Below are 12,685 nucleotides of genomic sequence, written 5' to 3'. Positions count from 1 at the left end.
CTATTTACGACCATTGTTCCTTTTTTGTTTACACATTATTATTTTTCATTGCGTGTTGCTCTCTGGGACCCGCTGCTTTGTTCCATGAATGTGCTTTTTGATGAGATTCTTACACGACATCACAGCTTTGAGATCTCAAGGCAGCGCGAGGCGGCCAACAAAGGTACAAAGGGTTCACTGATCATGTTGTGCCTCGGTCGTTGGTGCATTAGTCACAAAGACAAGCGAAATGATGTAATGTGGCGGGAAATGCATGCGGCCTTATGAAGCTACACAAAGCCTAAATAACCGTCTTGACAAAAACAAAAACACGATGAGCTTCGCTGAACTGCTGTAGAGCTTTTGTTTTGAATGTTACTGTTGTGTTCAAAGTCTAAAAGCGTATAATGCCAGTGCGCTTTAACCACACAGACTGTAAATATGAATGTTTGAAGTCTGAGTGGCGTCCCCGTCTGTTCCTGCAGGGGGCGCTGGAGTCCCATCGATGGCGGTCTCCATGCTGGAAATGCTGTCTCAGTCTAACTTTCAGTCAACCTAACGACAGGCTGAGAGCTGGAGCTGAGGCGGGTTTTAAACCTCCTGACAAACCGTTACACCGCGCCCACCTGTCAATCAGGTCAGCTACACGCCTTATTGTGAATAACTCTTATCCTTCATCAAATCAAAACTGATGAGTCATCAAAACATTCACCCCCCGTACAGTGTGTGTCCATCGAGACATGAGCTAATCACACCTATTTGGTTTTTTGAACCAGGCTGTAAACATGTTAATCTCTGCTGTAAAAACAGGCTTTTTAGAATGGGTGTGTATGTGACTTCCTGTGCTTCTGCAGCCAGCCTCTAGTGGACACTCAGGGAACTGCAGGATTTTACACTTCAGCATCAGCTTCATTTTTCAGCATCTGAGGTTTCTGCTTGGTATTACTTAAATACAGTTTCCAACTGTGATAGTTTTTATGTGCATTCGAGCTCCACGTATCCAACAAAAACCTCTAAACTGTTTTTTTAATTTCTGTACTTTTTTAAATTGATGTTTCATAACTTTAATGACCTCTCATAAACGCTACACAGCAGATATCGACAGCAAACTTAAATCTCTCTCAGGAATGAATGAAGTATTTCTGGTTCTGATGAAGGCTTGTGTTCAAACCTTTATTTATCTCCCTCTTTGTTGCTCCAGCTCTCTCTTGTTCTCTGCATCTCCCTCTATCCCCTCTCAACTCAAACAAAGTCAGAGGCTTATCTACGGTGCGCCTAAAGGGACAAAACAGCACTCGATTAATCCCATTTATTACAAATGGTGTGTTAAATCCGGACTTTAATTAATTATGATTAATTACTTAATGCTAACAGCCATAATATTTATATGTTACCTGATTTTGTTCACTCCAGTGCAGTGGGTGGCGATATACACCTAAACGTTGGTTTGCGAGTCGCCAAAAAACGAGGAGAAGAAGAAGACACAACCGGAAGTAGCCGATTTAGTAGCCGAGATCGTTAGCTAGCATCCTAGCTAACAAAATCTTCACTCATTAAAAGATTAAATTCATATCGTGTTTTAAGAACTCTAAAGAAGAACCATGATTAAAGCTATCTTGATATTTAACAACCACGGGAAGCCGCGGCTGATCAGATTCTATCAGTATTTTGTAAGTATTTCATTTTTGTGCAGTTCAAAACATTAGCATTAGCCGTTACTCTCATTTAAACAGCTATAAATACTTTATTACTTTCTGTCAGTCACTATTAATGTTTCAGACATCTTCATCAATGTGTTCTTGTTTCGACTGTCTGGGAGAATAAAAACAGAACAGCTGTTAAATACCGTTTACCGGCGTGAGGAGATAACAGCAGGTGTTACGGTGTAACGAGTGACCGTGCTAACTGGTGACTGCGTCTGTGGTTGTCTTAGGGTTAGGGTTAGCTGTTAAAGACGAAGCCTTAGTTTAATGTTTTAATGTTGAATATACTCATCAGATTAGTAAAGTAAATTTAAACAAACAGCCATTTCCGGGAACACTTCACGTTTTCAGAAGATATTTTAATGAAGGTCATCAGTTAACACGGTCACCACTTACACCGTAACACCGTTGTACACCGTAACACATCATTTATTACATTACAACGACAACACAGACACACACACACATAAACACACACAGACACACAGACACACACACACACACACACACACAGACACACACAGACACACATATACACACATACACACACACACAGAGTGAGACACACACACACACACACACAGAGTGAGACACACACACACATTGGTACATACCATAATATTATTTAGTGATGGGCTGTGATAGTCTAAAGATACAGAAGTTCAAACGATGCATCCGTAGTTTTTCTTCAAACTTTCTATCCTGGCTTCAACTGAAAACACTGAGCAGCGCTCTACATGTTTAAAGGTCGCCTGTCGAGTCGGGCTGCACGATGAATCGTTATGACGATCTCGATTCATTCATACACGCCAGCACATTTCTAAACGATGGAGATTCTCTTGCTCGTATTTCCCTTTCTCTTATTTGCTTCACGATCGTCCCCGTTGCTTCATCAGTCACACTTACAGCGTAAAGCAAAACACACATTTAAGTCCTGAATCAGGTTGGAGACGATCCTCTGATTCTGCCTACAACTCTACAGCCTTCAAGCTGTTCACTTCCTGTTCTAACATACACAGAGGGAAGAGACCATGTGTTCATAAGAGACCTTCTTAGTTTAAGTCCAGCACTTCACTAAAGGTTATGTCTGTTGAAAACCTTCGACACCACATGTTTGTATTGAGCCGATAAATGTTTCTGTTGAAAAAAGAAGAATTGTGTGAGAGAGTCTTGATCTCAGGACTCAGGGAAACAAATCCTGATTCACATTTTAGAAAGAATCCTGCAGAGTGGGATTGTTGAGCCGATGACTGAGCAGACTGTGAAACTTGTGTCGTTGCAGGCGGAGGACATGCAGCAGCAAATTATTCGGGAGACTTTCCATTTGGTATCCAAAAGAGACGACAACGTTTGCAACTTCTTGGAGGGTGGGAGGCAAGTAGAGGTGTTTTCTGACGTCTCATGTTGACAAACCAAAAACTGTTTGTACGATATGTGAGAATTAAAGGTGACAGATTCTGTAAAATAAACAGGTGTCCATAGTCTGTCTACACACCCTCAAATGATGAGAAAAGTCCATCCTCTCCTTCTGCCTGCTCCACTTTTCAGAAAATGTGTGCTCAAACAGGCCGTTTGGAGATTTTCCCTTCATGACATCACAAAGGACAGTAGCCCCTCCCCCAGGTGGGTGACACTCCCACAGCTAAGTGTTTGTTCTGAACCTCTGAGTCTGCCTTCTCACCGTAAACAATAGGACATGGAGCAAGAAAGCACCGAGTCCACCCGAGCCCTTCCAGAGAGGGGGTGTGGTCAGACACAGCTCATTTACATATTTAAAGGTACAGACACAGAAACAGCCTGTTCTGAGCAGGGCTGAAATAGAGGGGTTTATAGACATGATCAAATACAGGATCAGAGTGGATTTAGAACAAGAAACTTCACACACATGTTTTAAGGAGCTCTGAGACTTAAAACATGTGAAGAAGAGGAGGAGGATATGTCACCTTTAAGAAATGTAGATGTGTTTGTTGATGATGAGTGATATACTGACATTAGTTAAATTCTTTCTGATGTGTCTTTTCTTTATTTGACAACACAGGAAAGCTGATTACAATGTCTACAGTCCAGATTATAGAACATGTTCATGTCTTAAATGTCTCCCAGATGTCTTTTTATTTTTTTTAAATAGACAGATTAAATAATTGGTCTTTGGCTCCACTTTTTTCTCCTATTTTTATTTATTTTTTTACCACTGAAGGCAGACGTCACTCTGCAGCAAAAATGAGTTTCTCATGAGCAGCTGCTGGCAGATGTAGTAACATGACTACGACCACTAGATGGAGCCAAACCCCCAAAACAGACCTTACCGTCCCTCAGTCTCCTCTTTTCTATTCTTCAGTCAGTTCATTTACATTCTGAATCACCTGTCAGTCAGACAGTCATTTCCCTGACAGAGTTCAGTTCACCCCCTCACAAAGCGGGTCCTAACTGCTCAGTAAAATATAGATTTTTTTTAATCTTGTTTCAGTCTCATCGGTGGCTCGGACTACAAGCTGATCTACCGACACTACGCGACCCTCTACTTCGTCTTCTGTGTGGACTCGTCGGAGAGTGAGCTCGGCATCCTGGACCTGATCCAGGTCAGCTTCCAGTTTTGTTTAAGAAATTTACAGACATACAGACTCCATTAACTCTTTTCTGTTGTAGAGGCTTTTCTATCAACACAAAGTTGTTCTGAGTCATGATCACCTTCTTCCTATGATTAAACAGACAGGATTGGTCTCTCCAGGATAACAACCTAACCACCATATATGAAGAATCACTACTTTATAGTGTTATAAATATTAGACAGGTCTCCACCAGCAGCGTCAAAACTCCAAATGAGGGACTAATCCTGAAGACAAGTGTACACTGTACGATTTCAGCATGATTTAGTCCTCGTGTTTTGAGTCGTACGACTGATTTTGAAGTGTGTCTAAATTTCAGCACTATCAGGCATCATTAATCGTGCAATTTTTGCCGGTGTGTGTATTTGAGCCTAGATGAGAAAACTGAAATTTACAGATCTGTTGATGGTTGTACAGCGTGAGCTCTCATTGGTGGGACTCGACTTTGTTCCTCTCTGTATTCATTCAGCTGTCCAAGCTGTTGAATAGAAGACACCTTAGTTCCCCCCTTGAGATAATAAATAAGCCCCTCCCATTATTATATCTGTGTTGGGTTGGTTTTAAAAAGCACTCTGGTTGCTTTTCATGCTGCTGCTGGTAGGAAATGGAACTCATCTCAACTGATCTCATGGAAATGGTTCATGATAAGATAAGACGTCGTAAACATGTGAGTGGGGAAACCCTGATGTCAGAGACCGTTATGTTCTGTCTTATCAGAGCACCTTCCCATGTGGGGAGAAACACACGACACATTACACTTCCATTAAAAACAACATCAAGTGCTCCATAAATGTGTGACATCAATACAGAGTGACTCATCCGGCTCTTCACAGCCAGTCGTTATGTCCCGGGTCGAGGGGAACACAGACGCGGCATGATGATGTCACACTCCGAAGAACGGCAGCAGCACTTCAGGTTGAACGTAGCGGAGCGGCTCCCAAAACTACAAACACAAGTTGACTACAGAAGCCAAAACCTTTTCTAACATGGAAAACAAAGTAAAGTTCCTTCTCTCGTCTCCTAAACAAAAAAACAGAAAAACAAAATGGCTTATGTTAAGGACGTCTGGCAGAGTGGAAGCAAAACTTTTGAGCAGGTCTGCCATTTTTATTCTCGCTAGTGAAGGAGTGATGTCTACTGGGGAAACTCGCGGGGGGGGGTCATTACATTTAAAGAGACACACACACCAAAACGGAGCGTTCTGAGAGAGCTGGTTTATACAGGGTCACAAACTTCCTCTGGTGCTTGATTCATGTTATATTTTGAACAAAGCACAGCACAGATGTTTCATTTAGACCACAGACTGTTTGAAAAGGTGGAGGAGGGGGATGATATGTCCTCTTGAATGATGAAGACATTGATATGATGAAGACATTGATATGATGAAGACATTGATATGATGAAGACATTGATATGATGAAGACATTGATATGACTCTCGACGTCCTCTTCTCTGCAGGTGTTTGTGGAAACTCTGGATAAATGCTTTGAAAACGTCTGTGAGCTGGACCTCATCTTCCACATGGACAAGGTGAGTGTGAACTCTGACCTTTGAGTGTTTCTGCTGCAGCGGCGAGCTCAGAGGTTACATGGCACTGCAGCACGGTTTGACCACATATGTACAACGTTCATACACAGGGATGACGCACTTTGTGGGTGGAGTAGAAAGTTTGCTAGTGTTGATTTAATTGGTGATACGTCGGCAGAAGCTGATTTTAGTGACCCTTGTTTACGAACAAAATAACGTTAAACATCCTACTTCGCTGCTTGCCTCCCGATTATAGACATTAACGTTACAAGGAAGAGTTTGTGGAGTCACAAAGTACGTTTGAAGAGATTTTGCAGCTTGTTCACAATGATGTAAACAGTGGTGACCCGTTAAGAAAAAACGAAACATGAACCCTGGTGTTTATGAATCTGATGGAAACTGGAGATAAAATCAAGCAGCAAACTCCGGTGTTGATAAATGAAGCTGATGCTGAAGTGTAAAATCCTGCAGTTCCTGGAGTGTCCACTAGAGGCTGGCTGCAGAAGCACAGGAAGTCACATACACACCCATTCTAAAAAGCCTGTTTTTACAGCAGAGATTAACATGTTTACAGCCTGGTTCAAAAAACCAAATAGGTGTGATTAGCTCATGTCTCGATGGACACACACTGTATGGGGGGTGAATGTTTTGATGACTCATCAGTTTTGATTTGATGAAGGATAAGAGTTATTCACAATAAGGCGTGTAGCTGACCTGATTGACAGGTGGGCGCGGTGTAACGGTTTGTCAGGAGGTTTAAAACCCGCCTCAGCTCCAGCTCTCAGCCTGTCGTTAGGTTGACTGAAAGTTAGACTGAGACAGCATTTCCAGCATGGAGACCGCCATCGATGGGACTCCAGCGCCCCCTGCAGGGACAAGTTCTTTTTAAAGTTTCTGTACTCTTGGATACTACAGATGGTTAAAATAATGGAGACCGTACTGTTTTAAAAACATCACGGTCTCAAGCCTTGGTGTAACGTCAACAACCTTATCATTCCATGATTTATTCACACATCGACATCACTGACGAGTTGTCCTGTGAGGCCGGCAGAGTTCAGACCGTTTCGTGTCAGGTTGAAGTGATTGAGACGTTTGGCTTCTCACATTCAGCTCCTCTGGGTAACGTCTGGATAAGCTCAGCTTTAACTTGCACATGTGATGAGGATTTAAGATGAGGGTGAATGAGCTGTGAAGAGAAATGTAAAACATGAACAAGGTGTTCTTACCTGTTCAATACTTCAATAACAAAATGAAATACACTGAAATTAAAGAATATAAAAGTGTGCAGATCAGGTAGAACTCACAAGCTGTTTTCACACATGCACTCCTGAAAATATTTAGATCATTTCAGGAGTCAGCACACTGACTTTCTGCAGAATAAATACGAGGAGGCTGGAGGAGAAACTCCGGGTGAAGAGAGAAACATTCAGCTGTTTGTGTTCACACATGACGCTCAGCGTGATAAACTTCAGGACGTTATCAGGAGTTTTGTGCAGGTGTTTGAGGGTTAACAGTTTCTGTTCTTATCTGCTCCAATATTTTTACACAACCTGTGTTTGCAACACGTCACTCCGCCTCAATAGTTCCTCTTTTTCCTGTGATTATTTCAGACTCTTTCCATGTGTTTATTGTGAGCATGTTCTGAGCAGCTCGATCATACAGCCAGCTGCTGTTCAGGAACATCTGCACAGAGAGTGTATCAAACTGTGACTGATCGCTGATCACATGTAGAGTCTGAATGATTCTGCAGCCCTGATACTCCCCCTCATCCTCCTCCCCCTCCTCCCCTCCTCCTCTTCCTCCTCCTCTTTCTCCTCCCCCTCCCCCTCATCATCTTCCTCCTCCCCCCCTCCCCCTCATCATCTTCCTCCGCCCCCCTCCCCCCCTCCCCCTCCTCCTCTTTCTCCTCCTCCTCCTCCTCCTCCTCCTCCTCATCTTCCTCCTCTTCCTCCTCCCCCTCCTCCTCTTTCTCCTCCTCCTCCTCATCTTCCTCCTCTTCCTCCTCCCCCCTCCTCCTCCTCCCCCTCCTCCTCTTCCTCCTCCTCCTCCTCTTTCTCCTCCCCCTCCCCCCCTCCCCCTCATCATCTTCCTCCTCCCCCCTCCCCCTCCTCCTCCTTCTTCCTCCTCCAATGGGAGAGATCGTCCTCTGCCTGTGGGAGTCATGTTGTGAAACAGGAATCTTTCTAAGAAAAGTATAAAAACACATCAATGTTCGAGGTTTCTAATTTCAAACATCACAGATAGTAAAAGTAAAACGGCCTTTAGTTTCTGTGCTGGCTCCTTCGATTGTTGCGGCTACAGCGAGGCCTCCCTTTTCTCTCTCTCTCTGGAGCTGGACGAGAAGTGTTGCTGGAAACTAATCAGACACATCCACGGCCATCTTGATTGAATTTTCCCAGCAGGAAATTGACATCATGTGGTGCGGTGGGGTTTGGCCTGAGGAATGTGCCAAGACGAGACTTTGGAAGGTTTCTCGTAGACTCTCTCCTGGCTGGGCAGCACTGACCTGTGGAAGTGTTTCCACACTCCTGCAGGCATCTGAAACTCAGTACTCGTCTGTCCTGCACAAGGGCAGACTCTGAATGCCTCGTGTGATGTGTTAGAGATATCACTGATACAGTAGAAGTGTTTGCACAGATAAAACATCAGAATACAGCTTTCTGAACGTGCTGGAACGTGTGCAGCTCTCCACGTTTCCACTCTGTCATCTGTAACGTCGCTACAGGCCTCCAACAGAAGATGCTCTCATTTTTCTAGAAACATTTCCTGCCCGCAGGAAATCCTGAAATCTGAACTTGAAAGGGAAATTGAAACTGTGTGCTGGAGATGTTTCACAGACATGACAAATCCCTCCAACATTAGATTCTGTACCTGCTTCATCCCGCTTGGATCAGTTTTTTTTTAGAAACAAACACAGAGGAGCGGAGGAGGGATTGTAAATGAACAAACTGTCTACAGCCTCAAACATCTGGTTGTGTTTGGGACTCTGCCTTTGTGGGGTTTTTGTGTAATCCAGTTTTTAATGTTCAGTCCTCTCAGGTGACACGGACCAGACAGTAGCGGTCTTATTTCTGATGGGGCGGTGGGCTTTAACCTTCTGGCAATCCTCGACTACAGTGCTTCCCAAAGTGTGGGCCGCGGCCCCCTGGTGGGCCGTGTGGGTACTACAGGTGGGCCGCGACAAGTCCTCCACCAATTTTAGAAATAAAATAAATATCACAATAATGATGATTCACCATGAGTCAGCACTTTAAGTGATTAGTAAGGCGTGTCATGACTATTCATGGACATAATGTTTAGTAAACTTTTGTGTCTATCTCTCCATAATATCATGTTGTCATGTCCAATCATTTAACCCTTACTGAAAGTTAAATGTGTAGTCATAAACATTTTTTAGAATGAGCCCTGGAGTAAATTAGTATTTCAAAGCGGGCCGCGGCAGTCTGAAGTTTGGGAAAGGTTGCTCTACTAATGACATGTTAAGATATATGAAGGACAGTAAAACCCGAACTACTGTGGAAAACACCCAAAAATCTAAACTTAACTCACCAGCTGTGAGAGATCTGAGCCTGTTGTCTGGAGACATGCTGTCTGCTGCAGAGCCTCGTTTTGTGTTAGTGAGCTTTCTTTGTATTGGTCCATAACCTGATGACTGTCTCCAGGGGTAACACCTCGAGAAGCCCCCTTCAGTCATGGAGATGTACTGTATATGGGCGCCTCGGCCAAATGTTTACAGTCATGGACACCGTGTGTCACTGTGCGTTGAGATTTTTGACTGGTTGTAGACGCTTCACTCATCACTGTGACCTGTACACTCAATCTGATTGGCCATCTTTGAAGGTGCGCAGGTATACACTGTCTGAAGTTTATTTATTAAGCTCTTCTTGGTTTGGTGCCTTCTTGTTTATGTTCAGACCTTCAAAGAACCAGAAGCCACTACGCCTTGCGTTCCTGTGATGTCTTTAAACTGTCTGTGCCTCGTGTCTGCACGGAGCTCAGGAAAAGAGCGTTTAGTTTTGCTGCTCCCTCCGCATGGAACTTTCTCCAAAATGACTTGAAAATGGCGGATCTCATTTCGCTTGAAGCCTTTGGCTCGATCTTAAAAGATAAAATACGTGAGACAGTTGGACAGAGCCTGATGTGTTTCTGTAATCTGTGATCAAGATTCTGCACTTTATCTGTAAATCAATCTGCACGTTGTAAATTGTTGTTCTCTCCTAACTTATTGTTTGTCTCTTTTATCATGTCATGTTTTTGATGACGTGTGCTGCTGCCCTCTTGGCCAGGTCACCCTCCTGAAAGAGATCCTGATCTCAATGGGTTATTTACCTGGTTAAATAAAGGTCCATCACTTTAAAGAGCGATGAGGATAGTAAACAATTATTAAAGATATCTCACCCTCCTCTGCTTCTGTCTGCAGGTCCATTACATCCTGCAGGAGGTGGTGATGGGCGGGATGGTGCTGGAGACCAACATGAACGAAATCGTGGCCCAGGTGGAGCTGCAGACCCGCATGGAGAAGTCAGAGGTGAGTCTGTGAGCCTCTCTTATGGACCGTGCTGATGTTTGTTTAGGGGTAACATGGGTTCAGTTCTTCAGGTTGTTAAGGGGAAGTCTACATACAGCTGATAACTGTACGCTGTATTTTCACTTCCCTGTCCTTCAGCTTTATGTTTTTATCACGCTGTAACCATAGTGATGAAAAATGAAGACAGTGAGGAAGTGCAGAAAACTTCAGTTCCTCAATCGCCCCCCCGAGACCAAGGAGGCCCGATGAGGTCCCGCCTTAAAGCAGAGGAGAGAAACACGTTTAAAGCTCGTTACATAGAATGAATAAACAGCTGATTATCTGCTCCTGATTTCTTTAGAGGTTTTTTAAAAAGCTCTGCACGTCCGTCCTGTCTCCATGACAACAGTCTGTTGATAACGGCCGCTGTTCCGTCACTGCTCCGTTACTTTCTACTGCATGTGTGATATTTGAGATCGCTTATTTCCCGATCAGACACGGAGCGAGGAGGACGAGGAGACAAGACGCGATCTGTAGGCGGCAAAACTACGGGGAATATCAGACATTTTGAAAAGAGCGCCGGTGATGTCAACAGCGCCTTTCTGAAAAGTTAGATGATGTTCAACGCAAAACAAAGAATAAAAAAAGATGCTGTGCTTGCTCTCTCCTCATTGAAAACAACTAAAAAAAAAAACGCTGGCGCTTAGGAAAAAAACGCTAGGTGGACACGTGGGCGGGCCTTAGAGCAATGCATACATTACATACATTACAGCGGTTACCGGCGCACTGCAGCTCCGTCTCTACGCCTTTTTCTAGATTGATGGAAAGTTAGGTTGAGGTGGCATTTCCAATATGGCGCCGCCATTGTTGGGAGTCCAAAACTATGATGACAGCGTTCTGCTTTACATCAATGCTACTTAATATTGGACGTATTCAGTACCAACGAGGTAAACAAAAAAAAACTTTTTAGATGGCATCATCACTCCCACCCAATTGTGAATTTTCCTAAATGTACCCGCTCCAGGATGCTGTCGGGAAAAGTCTGTTTGTGTTTAAACATAACATGCACCAAAAAGTTCGGGAATGTCAGAGAATCAGAATCAGAATCAGAATCAGAATCGGGGTTTATTGTCAAGTACATTTACACATACAAGGAATTTGTCTTGGTGTATTGGTGCTAAACAATTAACAAGGAAATAAAACAGAACTAGCAACAACTTAAATAATACAGAATAAGAAGATATTAAAATATATAAAATATAATTTAAAAATGTAAAATATAAAAAACACAAAATGTACAAAAGGTGAACTGTAGGAGCTGTGCAGTGGAGACAAAAAAAAGTTTTGTGCGCGTGTGAGAACTCTTTTCTCCTCCTAAAGACATGTCAGTGATCACACACGATGTCCATGAACCGTCTTTAAAGCGTGTTGTTGTTTTTTTGTCGTTCTGCAGGGTGGTCTGTCGGCTGCACCTGCTCGCGCCGTCTCCGCCGTCAAGAACATGAACCTGCCCGAGATTCCCCGCAACATCAACATCGGAGACATCAATATCAAAGTGCCGAGCCTCTCCCCGTTCTGAACCGAGCGCTCCAGCTGAGCTCTGCAGGGCCAATGTCCTCCTCCTGATGGAGCTCCACCTCCACCCTGAAACAAAAAAACAAACTGTTTTTATATAAATGTATCATGGAACCACAGCAGCTTCACCTCCCTCTTCCTCCTGATGAAGAATTTAAAGAATAATGTCATTTAGATTCTAGCATCTAGAGTAACATAAACATGTGTCTACCTTCTGCTGTACGCTCTGTGTTGATCCCCTTCACTGTCTCCTGATGAAAAATGACCTGTGTTGGACTTTTTGTGTATATCCTGGCCAACTCTTCCAAACCCTCACCGGTCCTCCTGACTCAAACGTTCCCCTCCCAGCTGCCTGACGCAGAACACTTCTCTGTAATAAAATCCTCTGGCTTCTGTGTTGGTCTGTAATCACTCCAACACATCTTCATCTCCTTTTTCCAAGAGTGTGTGTGGTTAAACACTCTGGGATCGGACTCCTCTGCTCGGCTCTTGTCACACTTTTATTTTTCCTTCCTCGTGATTTGTGAGTAACATGATTGTTCTCCTGGGTGCTCATCGAATGTGAACGCCAAGTTTGAGAGAGTTAGGATATCGCCAACATCTGTTCAGAGAAACAGCCGACCTTGCAAAGACGACTTCTTCTTCTATGGATATTTAAGTGTTTGTATAAAGTGTGTGTGTGTCTTATTGGCAGAATCTCTGTGTTACAAACATTCCTGTATTAAAGAAAGCAGAATATAAACGCCTGTGTCTGTGCTTTATTGTGCACCGCCCACTCGCCCACAGCA

General features: G+C 43.6%; 1 protein-coding gene across 1 annotated transcript; it reads left to right on the top strand.

Moving 5' to 3' along the window:
* Positions 1–1,445: 1,445 nt before the first annotated feature.
* On the top strand, positions 1,446–12,639 carry ap3s2 (adaptor related protein complex 3 subunit sigma 2). Its single transcript, XM_061045358.1, has 6 exons — positions 1,446–1,649; positions 2,965–3,056; positions 4,150–4,261; positions 5,747–5,818; positions 10,236–10,343; positions 11,776–12,639. The coding sequence occupies exons 1-6, from the start codon at positions 1,581–1,583 to the stop codon at positions 11,899–11,901; spliced, it is 579 nt and encodes a 192-aa protein (XP_060901341.1). The 5' UTR covers positions 1,446–1,580; the 3' UTR covers positions 11,902–12,639.
* Positions 12,640–12,685: the final 46 nt, after the last annotated feature.

The sequence above is a fragment of the Labrus mixtus genome, chromosome 1 (assembly GCF_963584025.1).
Source record: "Labrus mixtus chromosome 1, fLabMix1.1, whole genome shotgun sequence".
Classification (NCBI taxonomy): Eukaryota; Metazoa; Chordata; class Actinopteri; order Labriformes; family Labridae; genus Labrus; species Labrus mixtus.
Note: the sequence above shows the minus strand (reverse complement) of the source record. Positions and strands in the feature narration are given on the sequence as shown.

What these genes read in the sequence shown, in the direction of transcription:
- ap3s2 (XM_061045358.1), top strand. Translation starts at nt 1,581, where the DNA reads ATGATTAAAGCTATCTTGATATTTAACAACCACGGGAAGCCGCGGCTG. An exon ending in AACTTCTTGGAGGGTGGGAG is followed by an intron (nt 3,057 to 4,149) that starts GCAAGTAGAGGT and finishes ATCTTGTTTCAG; the next exon opens with TCTCATCGGTGGCTCGGACT. An exon ending in GCATCCTGGACCTGATCCAG is followed by an intron (nt 4,262 to 5,746) that starts GTCAGCTTCCAG and finishes TCTTCTCTGCAG; the next exon opens with GTGTTTGTGGAAACTCTGGA.